Here is a 19,703-nt window from a genome sequence, read left to right on the forward strand (position 1 = left end):
TTTGCTCATTCAAATTGTACGGTTTGCTCTTAAAACAGCCTTTAATCATGTACGGTGGAGAACATATAGATAGATAGAAAAATTCCTTATTTCACGTAACAGAACACGTTGTGTTCATGTAGCAGTAACATTCGTCAAGTTGTTTAATTACTTAGCGGTGTGTGTAGGAAATGACTACGGTAAATAAAACAATGAAAGAATTTACATCTCATTGAGACGCGTCTTCTCATGGATCTTTCTGAATAATTCCGCTTCCTTAGAGGAAAATGACGAACTCGTATCCATTGGAAAAAATGTTATTTGCATATTTTCTTCTCACAAATACTCGAACGGTCACCATAGCGAGATCAGTGAACTGTCTAATTAAATCTCTTTTTCTCATTTGAATTCTTCTAGTTAGACATGAAAGTTGGAAATAAATGACGATTAGATGTATGTATGTGTATAGTGATTAGGTAAATTAATCATATAGTTTTAGACAAAATTTATAAAAACGAAAATGGGTTTCATATTATCCTCTCTATTAATGATATGTATTATAGCTTACATTAAAATCATAATCATACCATACAAACAGAGTGATTAAAATACAAGTTAAAGAATTCAATTAATATATTACTATATAATGCATGTATATTAATGCATGCATAATTCATGTTAAAAAGCAATTATATGTTCTTGTAATAGAAACGAAATGAAATTATGTAAAATACATATTTGGTGAAAATCATGTTTTAACTAATCGTAGTATGTTACAGAATTATTCGTATCATTAAATCAATATTCGTATCAATATTAATGAATATTAACAGTACAATTTTTTTATAGGTAAGAGCAGACGTATTTACTGTTGAAATGGGTGAATATAAGGTTGATTTTGGACTTCGTACAGATGCAAGTTTTTGAGGTTACAGCGGACCCAAAATCTATAGGAGTTCCTATAATAAGAGCAATCAACATGGATGGCGATAATTGTCCTCCGGATCCGATGTGTAAAAAATTTGATACTGAAGAATGTAATACAAACGAGAATTTTTTATTTATTTTTATCAGCTTTTTATACTTGTCTTTCTCTCGTTATTTTTTCTTTTAATATCTCATTATATACCTAATAAGATACAAATTATCATTTGTATTTTGGTAAATGTTACGCCACGAGGCTTTCCATGAGCCGTTATTCCTAACCGTCGCATCGCAGTATCGCGAGCGAATCGTCTCAAGCAGCCCGACAAATATACAATGTAGCGGCCAACATCAAACAGATCGAGTTCTAGAAACGTCGATTCGTTTCGTTATTTTAAACACACTCATAAGGTGACATGCGTGATCATGGCGTGATCAGTGACGTGATCGGTGGCGTGACCCGAGCATGGTGGGGATCGCTTGCCATGAAACACAAAGGGCCTATCGAAGGGCAATCAGTATCGATCGAGGATCCAAACGGAATGTCTCCAATCTCCAACGAAATACAAGTCGTCCAATCTATCAAATACAAGACACATTGTAAAGTCGAGTCGAATCATTATATCAAACTAACTGCATCATCTTTCAAATAATTTGTGGCGCTTCATTATACTGTTTTTCATATATATACTGTCAAATATATCATTTTTTGTTAGCCCTGTTAATTCAGTGTTAATCTCAATTAACCACCTCTGTCATCTTAACCGACACAGAGGAACGACTAATTCGCGGCGTCGATTTTCTGAATCGTAGCGAGAATTTACGCCTCTCGCTGACGCGCTTTCCTCGCGATCGCGTCTCTCCGCGAACGGTCGTAACATTTTTTGGTCCTTCGAGCCGGATTGCGTGTCGAGTGAAAGTGCACACCAGTGACACCCACTACCATACAGTGCCACGTGAATCCGACATAAACAGCAGCGGAAGCGTTACCACTCCAGCGAAGTAAGTAACGCCAAGGGCAGTCATTTTGAAGAGGCATAACTCGGTGGTTGAAGAACGTAACCACGCATCCTCACGTCAACAAATAGAGGGTCAACTTCCGCAAGGAAACGTCTTAGACGCCAATCGAGACACACACCGTGACGAGCAACATCCGAACACACAACCACAAGGTAAGCTCGTTCATTACATTGTCTTACGATTCGCTACCAATGGAAAGCACAGACAAAATTACCTCCTTGCATCGAAAACGAGGCTTCCAAATCGGCCGATTTACGACTCCATCGAAACGACTCGACGAATACGAACAATCCAGCAAACGGAACAAGGCCTCTTTGACGGCTTACAACTCACTGCTCGACGACACGTGGAAACAGTACAGAGAATTACAAGATGAACTAGAAGATTTAGGCGAGCGGGACGACGCGCGCGTTTCCGAAATAACTAACATATATTATGACCTGGTAGTACGATTACACATTCTCATGGATGATGCACCAGCATCGTCGTTGAAATCGCCAAGCTGCGATTCGCCCAATGTCGCCGAGCCGACAGCAATTAAATTACCAGAGATTCAGCTACCTACTTTCGACGGTGCCATCGAGAATTGGCATTCATTTTATGACTCTTTCTCGTCCACGATAGATCGAAGCGATCGACTTACTCCCGTACAGAAGTTCCACTATCTTCGATCTTCTTTAACCGGAAAGGCCGCGCGAAGCATCCAATCGTTGGACGTTACGGAAATCAATTATCCAATCGCGATTGATCTTCTAAAAGACAAATTTGGTTGCCACCGTCAAGTCTACATGCGCCACTGGGACTTGATTTTCGATTATTCGAAAATAAATAAAGAGACACCCGAAGCTATAGACGATTTCCTGGAGACACGGTCAAGGTAAATCTCCAAGCCTTGGAAAAGCTAGGTGAACCAATAACTTCAAATGTTGTTCTTGTTAAATTATTCACTTCATAGCTACCGTCAGCCATCATTCGCAAATGGCAACGCACATTACCGGATAAAAAGATGCCGTCATATACACATTTGGTAGAGTTCCTTAAAACACGGACGAGCGGCGACAGAACAAGCCCAACAACGACCGCGACAAAAAGGACGTCCGAGCAACACAACCGACAGCGACAACACGCGCCGCGAAGCATCACCTTCACCACTACACATAGGCCGTTGGCGTGTCCAGGTTGTAAAGGACAACACGAAATATGGCATTGCGATGTCTTCAAGGCGAAGTCAGTTAAAAATCGTCTTGAAACCGTCAAAAGGGCTTCCCTCTGTACAAATTGCCTAGGTCAAGGACACACTATTGCCCAATGCTCTGCCGGTTCATGTCGCATATGCAGGCAGCGACATCATACGTATTTGCATCAACACCAAGGTCACGGCAAATCACGATCTTCGAGTGATCGATTGTCGAACGACCGATCATCCAGCGGACGCTTTTCACCTAGTTCACCGACTGACTCCTCCTTCGTCACATCGTTCGAGACGCGCATCCACTTCTCCCCGGTCGTCTCCCAGGTCGTCTCCCGATCGTCGCCCGAACGTCACCAAAACGCGAACCTCGGCCATCACGAACACAGACAACCGGATCAAAGGTATCGTCTAGTCCTCAGCGACAAGAAAGGAAATGACTACCTCAGACGACTTTAATTGGGACCGAATCACAGAGAACCGAATTACTGACCTCGCTCATTCTCAACCATTGCAACACGATCTCTTAGTCACAGCGCAGGTCGATATACAAAACAATAAGAGTCAACCATTCCGTTGTAGAGCTCTGCTAGACACCGGTTGTAGCATGAATTTCATCACCGAAAAACTCGCTCATTCATTGAAACTCAACCAACGGAAATGTTCGGTCCCAATCGGAACTCTCGACGCGTTATCGACGACCTCGAAACGCTACGTCACGGCCACGATCACCCCAATTGACGGCGCATACGAACGCACATTGACGTTCCTGGTCATCCCAACTATATCAACTTGGGTCCCAGATCAACCCGTAGATCGCTCAACTATGCAAATACCTAGGAATCTTCAACTAGCCGATCCAAGATTCCATAGACCTGCTCCGATCGAAATATTGTTGAGCGCTAGACCAACATTGGCTTCACTCTGCGTGGGTCAACTTGATATTACTCAATCAAACGGGCCCGACTTGCGTCTGCAAAAAACGCGTTTCGGATGGGTCATCGGGGGAGCCCAGCCTCGCAGTTATCAGCACATACGTTCCACGCCTCCACGACGGCTTTACAGGCGGACCTCGCCCGCTTTGGGAAATCGACGAAGGATCGTCCACTCCACACATTTCGGAAGCGGAACAACAATGCGAGGAGCATTTTCGAAGTCACGTTCAACGCACAAACGAAGGACGATACATGGTCGCTCTCCCATTCAACAAAACAACTCTTTCACTTGGATCCTCCAAGGCCATGGCGATGAAGCGACTCACATCTCTCTCTGCCGTCGCTTTCAACGAGACAAAAAATTCGAAGCCGACTATCACGCCGTAATACAAGAATACCTGGAATTAGGACACATGTCGAAGATTACCACGGACCACTCAGCGGAAGACGGATATTTTCTGCCATATCACGGCGTGATCAAAGAGTTCCAGCCAAACGACGAAACTCCGAGTCGTATTTGACGGATCGGCACCAACCATTACCGGAGTTTTCTTAAACGACGTACTTCACACAGGACCGAAACACATTAAGGTGACATGCGTGATCATGGCGTGATCATGGCGTGATCAGTGGCGTGATCGGTAGCGTGACCCGAGCATGGTGGGGATCGCCTCCCATGAAACACAAAGGGCCCATCGAAGGGCAATCAGTATCGATTGAGGATCCAAACGGAATGTACTAAAAGTCTCTAACGAAATACAAGTCGTCCAATCTATCAAATACAAGACACATTGTAAAGTCGAGTCGAATCATTATATAATATATTTTATATACATTATATATACATTATCTATCCTATATAATATTTATGTACACGTTAAAAGCTACCAGTAGCTGTTGTTGCGTTGAACGAGTCTCGAAAGACCTTTCTCCCCTTCAGATGTTACATTACGTCGATCAAAGCATGCGATCTTCGAACATTGCGCAATTGCACGAACAAGTTGAAGATGTCACGATATAGAGACAGTTTTTTCGATGGTATAGGGAAATTGCGTAAACTAAATTTTACGATATTCTTGTAGATGAGAACCATCGAATAAAATTTAATAGAGCAACGCGTAACGATGTCTTTTATTTCGTACGATACTGTCGTAAGCCATAAAATACGATATTTAGATCGACTAGAAAGTGATAAAGAAAAAAAAGAAGAGAGAAAGGTAAATGGAACCATAAAATAACATGGCACGTACCTTATTTTGTTTCCCTTACGACGTTAACGATCAAGTATAAAATAAAATGATATCTACTGCTGTATCGAATATACCGCTTTTAAATTTTGAATGTTGTTGTACAATTCGATTACGTGTGTAAAGTTTTAATATTCTCTGAGTGTTACTGTGTAAATATCAAATGAAATGAATTCTTCATCGATCGTTCATTCAACTCTGCATCCGAATCTGAATGTTATTCTCAGGAGCAGTATGGATAGAATGCTATTTGAATATTTGAGTTTTTTCTATACTATAACGTTGTTCAGCCATAGGTATACGAAGGAGAAAAGTGATATTGTTATTCTAATTTAGATACTTTGATACGTTTATGGGACCATTTAACCGAAAAGTTATTGTAATTTCAAGACTTATCTAAGTAGTAAAAGTTACAAAAGTTATCAGACATATGATCTAAATGAATCTAAATTATCGTAGAAAATTCTTTTCAATTTCTCAATTTCGGAGGCTTTTTTCACAATGCACAAATTACGTATCATGATCATTATTCTCGACAACGCCAAATGTTTTCTTCAAATATCAAAACGTTTGAATATCAGGGCGATATTAATAAACGTACTATCCTGTAAGCTACATCAAAATTTTACAATATACTCGAATTTATTTGAACATAAATTAAGAAACGAGGCAGCAAGGTTACTAATAGACGCGTGTCAACACATTTAATTATATATTTGCGTGCCTTTTTCTGTTTTCTCAGTAGAATTATCGTCTACAATCAAGAGATTTTACATTGAGATAAAAATAATGGCAATTCAGGGTGACATTATGAAACAAATCTCTATGTTCAACAGGACTTGTTTACATAATCGAATACGACACAGATTAAAGCTGCGTTGATGTCTCGATGAGCTTCGTACGTTTATTGTATACCGAAATATTTTTTCCTTTTCCAAGATATAGCATTTAAGGTAAAGTTGTATCGTTGTTATACTTTAATATTTTTTTCTTGCAATAATACCATCATTCGATAAAACTTCTTTCATTTTTCTTCTACAATTCGCGGAAGGGGAATATTCTCATACAAAACTATTTCGATAAACACATACTGACATTTTCATGATTGAAAATAGTTTAATAGTTGTGCATTATATTTCGATTTATTATCATGGTGTAAAAAAGATTTCAAATCTATTTTATCGAAATGAAATATGAGGACTACAAAAATTTAATTATTTGTCGTCCACTGATATATATGTCAGAAATTGACTAGTTTTGCCTGTCTACTTCGTGCAAGTTTATTTTCTATTGGGCAATAATAGCTATTTGAAAAGTATTTTTCGTATTATTAAGAAAAACCTTCAGTTTCAGATATACCCTAAAGAAGTAAACCGATCCCGAAAAACCAAAAGTATGACATTGATCAATCATCGTAAAAGCTTAAAGATCTAAGAGTTAAGCATCATGCGTATATCGTTGTTGCAAGCGATATTGAAATACAAGACTCTTCAGATTTCTTATTCAGCTCCTGATTTCTTATTAAAACCATTTTCTTCGAGATTATAAATCTACATTTAATCAGAAAATGCTATGTTATCCGTTTTATTATACTTGACGTCGATATAAAAAAAAGGCAATCCCGTGACATGGAACTATTTTTCAATGATGCAAATGGGCCAACGCACCATTACCATATTCTAATTATGCATATAGGTTCTCTGTCTCTTTCCATTTCTCAATGTTATTCTCACTCACCGCATTTTCTTTCTTTGTCGTTATCACGTCGGTCACGTGGCGTTGGTAAAAGTGGTGAAACACGAAAGTGTGCTCTCACATCGAAATGTAGACCAATCTAAGATAAATGAGATCGATCCCATGAAAAAAGGCTACGGCCTCTGATGTCATCAGTCAATTGGAGTCTAGAATTTTATTTATTCAAGGAGCACGCTATATTTACAAATATTAGGCGAAAGCAAATTCTATGCTTTTAATTCTATAGTTTATAGCGCTACTTGGAATACTCTTCAGATACTTTTTCTCCTCTTAACGCGTCTATAATGTCGACAATTAATTTTTAAAGTAACGTATCATTTAGTATTAAGATTGCAAAGATACCGTGAAATACATGTAAGTACAATACCGTGCGAAATTTTTACACTCCGATCAAACGGAAATGTTTTATTTATGCAAATATAAAAATAATCGATGTTTTCCAATTCTATTAATTTTTAAGAAGATCTTAATTCGAGAACATTGATATATATTTGCTAGCAAAATCAAAATCAATTTGAAAACTAAGGCCAAACGGTGGAATATTTTTGTATATGCATATACGTATGGCTATAGGAGAAAGTTGTTCAAAATGTTAAGATTTACATGCATTTCACAGTCGTCGAAATCGTCGAGGTGGCTCCTTTTTCCTGGATATTTACCATAATTAGTATTTGGACTGACCTTCTGTTTTCGATATCTATTCCTTGTATACATATATATTTATAACTACTAAGTATTTCTACAATATCATCTCCGATTATATTAGATTATGTTAGACGATTAGTAGTAGAAGGCAGTATCTTCGTAAACAACGAATAGAAATTAGGGGAGAATGCATACATTTTTTCGATAGTGTTCCTATATTCTTAGAATTGCTATATTCATAGGTAAATAAAATGAATTTCTTTGGAGTTGCCTAACTGTATCGTTTTTCCGTATAGACTTTATCAACGATTGAAAATTGACTTTGTCAACAGCGAGGAGCAATCGTATTGTGCATTGTATGTAAATGTTTTGGCAGCAGAACACACGTTTTTCGAGTAAGCTGAGGTATCGCTTACAAATCGATAGCCAACACATGGTGGTTCATATACGTACTATTTTGCCACGAAATATCGAAAATTGACACAACAAACGGCTACTATTATCAAAACGTTCACTTTGATATCACACTGTTACTGTGAAACGCTGTACTCTAAGATATGACGTACGCGCTCATACGTAATGAGCGTATTAACCCTTTCGCTACCTACGTATACTACCTATACATATATATGTATGTATGTACGTGGAAGAGCAGCGTCTCATTGTCAGCTGTGTACGCCGTATATGTACGGTGTTCCACGTTCACACAGTGATTTAGAAAGTAAATATATCTGCATAGTTATGCAGTGGCGAAGCGAAGACGAGTCATCGACATTGTTGCACTTTGCGACCCAAATAGCAAACAGTTTTTAATTAGAGCACGGTTATAGCGAATGGGTGGAACGCGAGTTACCACAGAGACAATGTTTTGCTAGTATCTGGAACGTGACGCGTAGAATGTAGAGCGATATATGTATTTTAAATACAAGGAGCTACCCTAGAAGGACATATTATATACAAGGATGTATAGAGATGACACTGTCGGTGAACGTGACAAACTGTATGATCTACGCGAAAACTGCTTCCAAAAGTATCTTCGTTCAATTGCATTGTCGTTTACACGATTCGACGCATGTCCGAGGATAGGAATTTGTATGACGGTAAGATACCTCAAACGCCTACAAAGATGCTACTTACGAACGATCCATTATAGGTGGTAATCGCTTGAGACTTACTCGAGATTCCTGACGTCCTTGTGGTCAACAAGAATTCAGACTGGATAGCGTCGATGTGTATATTAATAATGTACTATACTACGAAGGATCCATGTAGATGGTAATCGTTGCAGGTATCTTATACTCTTGACATCTTCGTGGTTGAAAACAATTTAGATTGGATAAAGCGTGTTGGTGGTTATGCTAATAATGGTCGTCCTACGTCCGCCTTGTGTCCATAGTCATTCTATTTTGGAGGATCGCAGGAACTCGTACGAAGCAAAACCCCGGACGCACTGTGTGAATCCATTGCATAATTCATAAAGGAAGCTCTTGCATCGATGTATCTGGGTCCTTCGCTAAATCTGGTCCTGGAACGAGTGGTGAATTTTTAAAATACGAAACTTATAGGAACTTGGTTACCGAGGACAAGGCTTTTCGAAAAACTATGCGAGGATATGGCACTGTACAGTAATAGTGTAACTTGTTTTGGCTTTCGTCTAGTAATGTGTTATAGTTATCGCATAATAATTCATAGGAATTACGAATTACGACGCGAACTTTACATTTGCGCTGGGTACTAACATTTTGCTCGTAATTAGATTACCTTTGTGACGTTTTTGAGGAACTGGATGCATTGGACCACCTTCCCTTACAAGCGAACTTTTACAAGTACCCGACAAGGATTCAGTATCCGGGAGAAACTATGGAGGAGAAGAAGGAAGAATGTTACAAAGGTTGTTTTCCCCTATTGCAGTACTTTGTAACAGGTAATGAAGTTCATTTTTCTTGTGTTATAAAATCTACTTTTGAAGAACATCCATCATTGCCTTTATAAAGAAATTATGGAGAAGTTGATATTCAAGATTCATTAAAGATTGCAGCATTATCTGAATTTATTTTTGAAGAATATCCATTACTGCGTTGAAAAATATTTTCAAGAAGAAGATACAATGAAAATAATATTCGGTGTTCGCTAAAAAACTGAAGTTTTATCTAAATTTACGCTATTAGAAAACAATCGCAACGCTGCCATATAAAGAACGAATATTTCAACTCACAAGTGTTGTCGATATAAAAATAAATTTTATTGTGAATATTCAAGTTAAAATGGTTCCCAATTTTCTAATAAATTTCGCGAAGTTACGTATATAATGATACTAAGATGAAGTGCAGAGATTGAGTTGACATATGTCGTTTTGCTTACATTAATACACAGTATATCGCCTAACTAATCCGTGAACACACCCATTTCATAATCGTAAATCGTAATTTCATATTTTTCGAAGCTAGCTCGTTTCATCGTATCTTAAACATACTATAACTTCACGGAGTAAATTAAAATTCGCCTTTTATAGAATGACTATTGTGATTTGGCGATTATGATGAGATTACAAAATTCCTTGAATTCCTTATGTAAAACAACGTACGTTGGTATGCAAAGGTTTTCAGCGAAATTCCGAAAGCGTTAAAATTTCAACGAATATTTTAAATATATTTCAAGAATTTCTACCCTACGGAGTGGTCCACGATCAGTCGCCACGATATTTCAATTGTTACTAACATATATGTATACGAATGATGCATATGAAACATCGTTTCTCCGAACTCTGAATCTGAGGACGATATCAACGAAGGAAAAATCTAAACGATTAGATGTGTTTTATCTAAACATCAAAGTTTTAACAAATTATGCGTTTTTATTTGTCTTTATTTATTCATTTTTGTGTATTTATTTGTTGTGTTTTTATCCCGTAGAATGAGAACGTAATAAAAAGGAGACAGTTGCCTGATAACTCAGTTCCCATAGCTCTGTAAAATTTCAAAAAATTCGGAATTTTTTGATTATCCAAGTACCCTTTTATGATACGGTTCGTCGAGTAGGGTATACAGCGCAAAAACGAACGAAACTAGGCACAGTCACATCAATTTTTATGCAAGAACGCATAAAAATTCGTTCGAACGCGCGTGTGTCATTCATTCATCTTCGAAGTTATTTCAGTGTGTACAAGGTAGGAAGATTGTTGCAGTATTTGTCCACACCGAGCGTACAGTTTCCTTTGATGTAGCGACATTCAGCAAAATCACACGGGTTTTGACGCAAGTTAGCATGTATATACGTATATCGTTCAAGCTAGCCGCTATAAAGGTTGGGCTAGATTTTTTTTCCAAAACGATTTCAACATATTCCATATGTCATAGAGCATATAAAAGCTAGGTTCATAAATGCTTTGTTAAAAAGTTATAACAGGAATACGTAAGATAACAACTGACTGATAATTTATTTGATCTTCACACAAACTATAGAATTAAATTCTTTATATTATTTCTGAAATAATAATAAGTATAGAACTAATTGGAATAATTCATTATATTAAATTATCATTTTTTTATCTTTATTTCAAATGAAATTTTCCCAAGCTTCTATCAGCCTCGAGCTGCGAAGAAGCCTTAAACAACTAAAGAATAAATTTCGACTTTCAAATAAGAAATTGCTGATGGTTAGAGATACCGGTGGAGGAATATTTCACAATTCTAAATATCAAAAGATCAAAACTAATCAGAAGATAGAGGAATGATACGACGGTCAATTTGTATCTGATTCAATTCTGTGCATATTTAATGAACTAGAAGCTTCGAATTTGAACGAGTATATATTTGTATTTTATTTTAGATCTCTGATGTAAAATATTTAGACATTCTTCATATAAAAATGTGAATCTGAAGTATAAATCTGAAAATGTAGTTTTTAAATTTGTATTGTTTTTCAATTTATCGATTTGGTTAGACGAATCGATTGTCTCATCACGATTCAGGTAGAATCGGTAGAAACCAACTGCAAAACTCTATCTTTAATTAATCGCTTAATTATTGTTTCATTTTAGAGATAAAAATTTCAAGCACATGCAGTACAGTTGTAGATGGAGAAAATCATTCAGGCAACTCCATCAGTGGTCACGTACGATCAAACGATGAAGAAAAAACACGGAACAGGATAATCCAACCAGACAGAATAATTTCCTCTTTCATAAACACGAGTAGAAAAGCGATTTTGTTACTTTTCTTCTATTCATTTCCGTATCCGTCGTAGACTCTTTCTTTTTTCTTCTTGCTAACAGTTTAGTTTGTCTCATCAGCTGCTTCTCTTGTAGCGAGATTACTTTGATCACGTCCGTGTCTCATTGACGAACAGGGAAGCGGGAAAAGTTCTATTTCCGGCAGTAGATAATGATGGCTGACAGTAGCATGCACAATGGAGCGAAAGCGTGGTGGAAAGCAGGAAAAGAGGAAAAGAGCAAGTGGCGATATGTAACGAACGATCTTTGTATTGAAAGAAGTAGTATATACTTACAAACTGTATAGTAATCCAACGTGACTACTTCAATGTGACACGTACTATCGTTACGGAGCTTTTCAAAGTTTCTGGCGTCGATCAACTTTCATATGCATAATGTACAGTGTATAGGTGTACATATGTACGTAAACTAATGTTATTTTACATAACTTGAGCGTCTGAAAGAATGGACTTTTTTCAAGAATTCATTTCGAAGGAACTACGTAAGAAAGTCTGATCCTTATGATATTTTCAATCTTCGTTATCGTCGCTAATAACCATCTATATATGTATATGCAGTTGGTACGATGTTAAAACCTGCTAAAAAAGGTGCAACTATTTGCCATAGATTTTAACAGAAGTTGATTGGAACGAAATGCATATGTAGATATGTTTGTTATATTTAGGATAAGTTTGCAATAGCTTTTACAAAATTGCTGGTATGTTTAATAGTTTAGACTTATTTAAATTGAAAGGTTTTAGGCTATTCCTTTATGGCGCTATAAATGTCAAGAATATCCTTTGTAATATGTGTATTTTAAATCCAAAAAATATGAGTTATCGATTTTTAATAACTGCATGCTTTGAAACACCAGGGTGCTTTGAATTTGTAATTGTTTGCTGTACTCGCGAATGAAACGAACATAACGCATAAAAAAGAAGTCAGTTGATAAATGATATTTTATAGCTAGCGTATATCGTGATAAATGTAATATACTCGCTAAACATGTAGCATATACGTTTTATCCGCACCGAAAACTTATTTATTTCGTACAATTGTAGACGATTCGATAAAATATAATTTACAGAGATAACGGAGATAATCTGTACCAAAGTAGCACGGTTTACGCGCAATAAATGATACTTTATCATGACTACGCGCAATTGGACAAAATAAATTCCGCCAAGTATTTTCCACTTGTTATAGGTACGAAACAGTATTTTATCGAAATAGGAAACTCGCGTTAAAGATAAAACCCCTTTTGCATTCGTGTCACTCTAGCGGTATTAAATGCACGGTCATACAATTTTTCACGGTGTCGAGAATTTGTTATTAATAATCTCCTGAAAAGTTGATATAGATATTCAATACTTATATAATATTATATCTCTGTATCACGTAAATTAGGGAACTGAAATTTTTTACTTTCACGTATAGCGACGTATGTATAATATATTATTCGCAAATGGATTATACTTATTTATTTCGTTATTTACGATTTTCTATTTATGAAGTGCGTATAGCATTGAAATTAATCGATAGTTTTATTGAATTTTTTAAATTAATTTAATAGTCAAATTTAATAGCGCTGTGTAAAATTATGTTTAATTGAATATAAGATGCACATCGATTAAAAATTCTTTATTTTTTCGCTACTAAACAGATACAGATAATTGTGGGGCTCGGTGGAGAAGTAGAAAGTACGAACACGTACCCGTATATCTTGTAAAAAATCGTTCAAGAATCACAAAAAATGCATCGTTATAAATCCGAGTATGAAATTTCTCTAAAAAATTACAAATTTGTCGTTTTAGCCATTTTGATAACTTTACTGTGAAAATGCATAAACAGTTACCGTGGCTCGTCCACAGTGACCTTTTAGACTCATCTATTTGTAAAGGTGATTGTTTCGTAAATTAGATATCCTTCATACATAATCCCCGATCTCGCCTCTTCCAGGAAAGTCGTCCGTGAGAATTCGGCCTTTCTCCCTTTGTTTTTTCGTCCCGTACACGTACCGACAATGGAGACGAATTAAAAGACAATGCATATTAATTAACCCCCTGCCCCCTGTGAAACGGGTGAGGACAATCCACGACAACGATTCGCTGGGAATTCAGCCATGACGGACCAGGAACAAGGGCAATTAGAGAAAATCAATGTTGCACAACACGTTTGTATGTTGCATTTAATAACTGTGCTTGAGTGGAACTCGATTCGCCCTTTGATGGCATAACGAACCACCTGCAACGTCGCATGCCGCGCTTTTTCCCCGTTTGGTTGTGTTGTAAATTGCTTCGTTTCAACGAGGACGAAGACGTAACAACATGGTGCGCGCCCGTTGCTCACGACTGGATTATTTTTCCCTTTACCCTTATACTGTTTCTTTTATCCTTTTCCCTCCCCTCTTCGATCCCCTTTATTTATTTTTTTTTTCGTTTTCAGTCGAAGCTGGCTAATTAAATGAATGCCTGCCGGCGTTGCGTCGCGAAGCGTATCGATTTACGTTCCACGGGGTTGGTCATTAAAAGAGGGTGCGAGGGCAGGTTTTTTCTTTTATTGCACGATAAAAGGGGAACGTGTTTGGCGTTCGACTCGCTCTCTGATCCCCGGATCAAAGATTCTTACGTGTTTTTTTGTTTTATTCGCTCTTAATCTCTGGTGATTACGCTTTTGTAGAAATTTCATGTAGCCCCGAGCTTGAACGGGACAAGGCAGGCGAGCGATTGGCAAGTCGGTTGCTTTTATTTCGCAATTTCAAGTTTAATGGATCGCGTAAGATTTGTCGGCTTGTACAAAGCTGTTTGCAAGTGCAGCCAAAGAGTTAAGATACTTTTGTAATTCGAATGTAATTTGAGTTAATTTCTGAAATTAAATGTTACTAGACGTGACTCGTGTAGACTTTTAAATGCCACCGATGGGTGCTAATTTGGCTAGATACGTCAGCATCGATTCCTCTATATTGCCTTGCCGATAGCATTACATTACGTTTTATGAATATAATCCACAAAGTAGTAAATGTACTTGTGCATTTTGCTAAAGACGATTTTGTACACTTACACCGATGGTTAATTAATTTTATCCTTTCAAATTTATCAAAATTCTCAAATGCCGAATTGAACAATTTCCCGAATATCCTATTCGTTTTTATTCAATGCTAAATGCATGTGGACAATTTAGAAATACTTTACTCGTTATTTATCTTTTATAACCGCCTCCTTCCCGGTTAAGTCGAACTTCCAGTTACGTTTCTCCTCGGTCGCTTTGGAAATGATATGTATAAAATTCGGATGGCAATTAACGAGTTAACCAGTAAAACTCAATTTAGCACTTACAAAACATACAAATTTATCGAACCTTCTATATTCCATAGTTTTACAGTATTTATTACTTTTAGTTTCAGTACGTTGTCTCCCGAGGTGTACTTTAGAGATATAGCGTAAAAAATGGCGGTAAAAGATGGTTGAAGGAAAGTAAATAGCCTTTCGAAAATCTTCCTTCAATTTAACTCGCCGGTGCGGCGATAAAAAGCATTTCTTAAGTTTGCCAATATATCGACGCATATTTTATAGGTCGAACCATTATCGGAACATCTCTTCAGACTAGAAGCGGAGTGATGGAGGCCCTTAAGAACCAGGCTTTCGCCTGTCTTCACCTTCGGAAAGTTGAAGGAGATGTTTCACTTGTTGCTAGAGTGCTCGGACCACTTCGACGAGTATCTGGACAGATTGATCGTGGAAGGCGAGCTGATCGAGTGTCGTGAAATCTCGGCGAGATACACCGCCGACCTGATCGGTTCTTGCGCTTTCAGTAACGAGATGAATGTATTCGCGGTCGAAGAGAACTGGTTTCGTAGAGAAACGAAATATTTGGACGTGTATTCCCAATTCCTCTACTTTTTACATAAGCATTGCAATTTATTTTTTTGAAAAGTCATTTATTGATTAGAAAATTTACAGCGCCTACATAATTAACGTATTTGAATATTTCTTCCTTTTTTTAATACGTATATTTTATACGTTTTTTATACGAGAAACGTTAAGAAAGTACCATTATGGCTCTTCAGAACAGCGTTAGAGGATTACACGTTTTCAGGAACGAAAGTAACCATACGAAATAGTTAAAACACTTTTATTTCTGTTTAGCCGATTCATGGAGATCTGAAAATTTATCCGAATGCGGAAGTCTTCGATGCTGAAAGATTCATGGATGACAACGCGAGAAGCAAACATTCAATGTTCTATCTGCATTTTAGGGATGGTCCTAGAAATTGTATTGGTAACATGTTAAGACTTCGGTACAGTTGCTAGAGCGTAGAGTATTCAACAAATAAATTGTATAAATCTATTTACTTATACCGAATGTATCTGAGGAAACGCAAAATTTGATTAATATAAAGTTTTCTACCTTCAAAGCCAATAAACTGACAACAATTGATAAAATAATTTTGAATAATTGCGTTTGCAGGTGCAAGATGTGCTGGAAACCAGACAAACGTGGCACTTATCACAGTCTTGTTGGAATCTAAAGTGCAAGTATGCGAAGAAACTTTCGAAAAATATGTTACGGACAAGATGACATTGTTCCTTCTGCAACTAACACACGGAATATACGTATGCGAAGATGACAAAGCTCATGGCATAGAAGAATAACAAAATTTATATTGTTAATGTTTATATCTGGTTTAACGTATCCGTATCGTATTCGCTCGACGTGGATTAATATATCGTATATGAGCGGATTGGAACGTTCTAACTGTTATTTTTATCTTCATATTTGAATCGGGACAGCCAGAAGAATATTTCTTCGTAGTAAATCGCTTCTAAAAACGTTATAGTTTTACAAGAACAAAAGTCGTTATAGGAAAGGGTCGGACTAGCGGGACGGCGATCTACGAGATTCATCGTGATTCCAATATTTACCCTGAGTCGGATCTGCTCCGATCCCAGGGGTTCAGTTCAAGAACGAGGATTTCGTGTCAGCAAATCCGATGTCCCACCTAGCTGCTTTTTAGAGACGGTTCAAGGAACTGCATCGGCAACGCCGTGAAAAATCTATTATTGTGTCCGGGGATCTCTGCGCTTCTGAAATATTGAATTCGTTTGCTTTTACGGAATCCTACAAACGTAGATATACTTTCTTGTTATATTCAATAAGACACACCACGAATAGAGTAACTTTCGAGTGTGTATTACATAGTTACTTCGCGAAGTAGTATAAACATGTAATAGGTAGCACAATAAAGCGCGATAAGTAGATTGTGAATTTTTATATATTTAAGAAGTTTAAAGGCGAGCAAATATATAAAATACACATAACGCGTGAGAAATTATCTAAGATGGCTACCTATTTTTTCAATATTTAGAAAGCGAAAAGAAAGTTTCTACGAGGGTTTTATTTTCTTAGTTGTGCCTAAAAAGATATTAATTTGCATAAATATCAATAGTTAAAAGAAATACAGAAACGATATATAGTGAAATTTATACATCGTGTGTCTTATAATGAAACAGGAAACGTTGACAAATCTGATTTTGATTCATCGGTTAGTTTATACGAGAGACGGATGAAAATGACGAGTAACTGGAAAATGGAGATGCTCGATGACTCGAAAGAAAAAGCAAAGTCCTCATCAGAGACACGTAGTATTTGCTCGAATAATTAGATACGTAGCATCCAATCGATGTAAATTCGCAAACGCAAAAGGTGGTTTACTGCAGCCATTAACAAAATTTAATATCGTTCTATATCCGCTTAAAAAATATAGGTTTGAAATATAGAAGTATGGAAAATCTTATGTCCGGAAATGTAAAATCAACCAAGTTATAATTATTTGGAGGAAACGAGAATCGATAGTCGAGGACGTATTTCTAGGTATATGCACGTGTACTTGATTTAGTTGATAACTGTTGAATTAATAAATCTGTTCAAGTTAAATTTCGCTAGAAAATTACCTGCTGAATGTTGCAACAGCGCAAGGTTTCATGATTTGCACACCTTGCACAGTTTGGCATAAGAAACACGTGACGTGGCGGAGATGAAACAAGGATGACGTTTGAGGGCAAAGGGTTGAAACAAGTAAATCTTGTCACGACAGCGACGCGACGCGGTGTTTCTCTCTTTCGCGAAGCGCTTTTTAAAGAATTCGTTTTGGCTATTTTCCTCGTTGTTCTTTTCAAGCGCGCCATGAAATGTTCCCCTTGTTTAACGAAATATCGCCCTTTATTTTATCGTTACTTTTTCTTTCTTATCCTTTTTTATTTTCTTCGCTTGTTCTTTGTGGATAGAAAAGGATGGAACATTTTCAATTTCGCAAGTTGCACTCATCGTGCTATTACAGAGACACTATGCTTTTGTATAACTATGAACATTCGCGCATCGCTAAACGTAGAACTGTTTCGACTAAAATAATTCTGGCAAAGGCGAAGATTTGAAGAGCGTAGAAGTTTTAGTTATTTACAACTAACTAACAAAACACGAAATTTCCTTATTTCGATAGCTGATGTCGAACAAGTATCTATTTTTTATGAGATAAATGTAAACATTTTTTTAAATTCCTGCTAAAAATTTGTTAATATATCGAACGAGGTCAGAGTTACTTCGTATCGATACGTTAGCTTAAAAATATATAAAGAATTCTATGGCAAAACGTGTTTTCTTCTTTCCATTGATAAATCAGGTTATTGTCATTATCGATAGCGTTTGAATATTGGAATCATAACGAATCATGAAAAATCTAGTATCCACTGTATTATCACGGGAAGACATCCTAAAATTCCGAGTACCCCGCATCGCGTGGCTAGTGTGTATTTTGAACTTAACCCCTTTCTTAGGGTGCGCCCTAGAAACTTATTGCAGAAGCAATAAACTTCCTTCTCGAGCGCACGATTGTCGACTTTTCTGTGCTTTTAGTAACCTGTTCGTAATGGTGACGAACGTGCCACCTCCTATTTCATTTGATGAAATCCTTTGTAACCGACTCGAGAGATCATAATTGACGGATATGGTAACAGTATCTTTAGGTTCCCGATCTTTTAAACGTTACGTCCTGGTAACAACCTTCGTAACAGATAAAAGAGTTTCTTTGAAATACTTTTTCTAGCGACTGGAAATTTGCTCATCCGTGTTTAAATCTGCGCCAGAGATATTTAGTTACTCGACGCTAGAATTATTGTCCAAAGTATAAAAATACTGACAAAGATATCTAAATGAAAGAGTATTTTATTACCAAAAACCTTTCAAATTTACAACCATGCGCTATTGCCGATCCATAAGGCTACTATCATAAATTGCGAACGTATATCAAAGAAATTGAAATTAAATATGTACCTATCTTATGTAAAATAGTTCGCAGTAGTTTTTTAATAAATAATTGCTACTAATTCTAGATACAGAAAGATACGCGTCTTGGATCGGTATTTTATTAGTTTTATTACGCTGGTGAAAAGTTAAAAACTTAGTTCTAGTCGATATTGTAAAGCTCCTAACAAACGATAATATAAAAGACGGCCCACCACGTTGTAACGTGGCACGAAGCGGTTTATACCATCGTACATTTCCACGACACGGCTGGCCGATCGAGCGCACGTGCGCAAATCGATTCCCCGCAGCATCGAGATGAACGAGGAATGACGTGTACGGTTTGCGTAATCCAATAATCAAGCTTTAACAGTTTATCGCAATCGCGCACGGTTCAGTTTATTCTCAGGATGACGAAAAAAAAAAAAAAAAGAAAAACGAAGAGAAAAGACTAAAAAAGAAAGAAGAAATGCCGAGGAGGAAAAAATGTTATTCCCTTTGTC

General features: G+C 37.0%; 1 protein-coding gene and 1 long non-coding RNA gene across 2 annotated transcripts; both read left to right on the forward strand.

Annotated features, from left to right (window-relative positions):
• The first annotated feature begins 1,077 nt into the window (after window positions 1-1,077).
• LOC122567346 lies at window positions 1,078-19,044 on the forward strand. Its single transcript, XR_006316755.1, has 5 exons — window positions 1,078-2,075; window positions 8,848-8,982; window positions 9,091-9,618; window positions 13,864-16,182; window positions 16,372-19,044. It is a non-coding gene; the product is annotated as an uncharacterized LOC122567346 (long non-coding RNA).
• LOC122567344 lies at window positions 2,075-3,086 on the forward strand. The gene is made up of 2 exons (XM_043725732.1): window positions 2,075-2,800; window positions 2,879-3,086. The coding sequence occupies exons 1-2, from the start codon at window positions 2,115-2,117 to the stop codon at window positions 2,952-2,954; spliced, it is 762 nt and encodes a 253-aa protein (XP_043581667.1). The 5' UTR covers window positions 2,075-2,114; the 3' UTR covers window positions 2,955-3,086.
• Window positions 19,045-19,703: the final 659 nt, after the last annotated feature.

This window comes from Bombus pyrosoma, linkage group LG5 (genome assembly GCF_014825855.1).
Source record: "Bombus pyrosoma isolate SC7728 linkage group LG5, ASM1482585v1, whole genome shotgun sequence".
Lineage (NCBI taxonomy): Eukaryota > Metazoa > Arthropoda > Insecta > Hymenoptera > Apidae > Bombus > Bombus pyrosoma.

What these genes read in the sequence shown, in the direction of transcription:
- LOC122567344 (XM_043725732.1), top strand. Translation starts at nt 2,115, where the DNA reads ATGGAAAGCACAGACAAAATTACCTCCTTGCATCGAAAACGAGGCTTC. An exon ending in TTCCTGGAGACACGGTCAAG is followed by an intron (nt 2,801 to 2,878) that starts GTAAATCTCCAA and finishes TTCACTTCATAG; the next exon opens with CTACCGTCAGCCATCATTCG.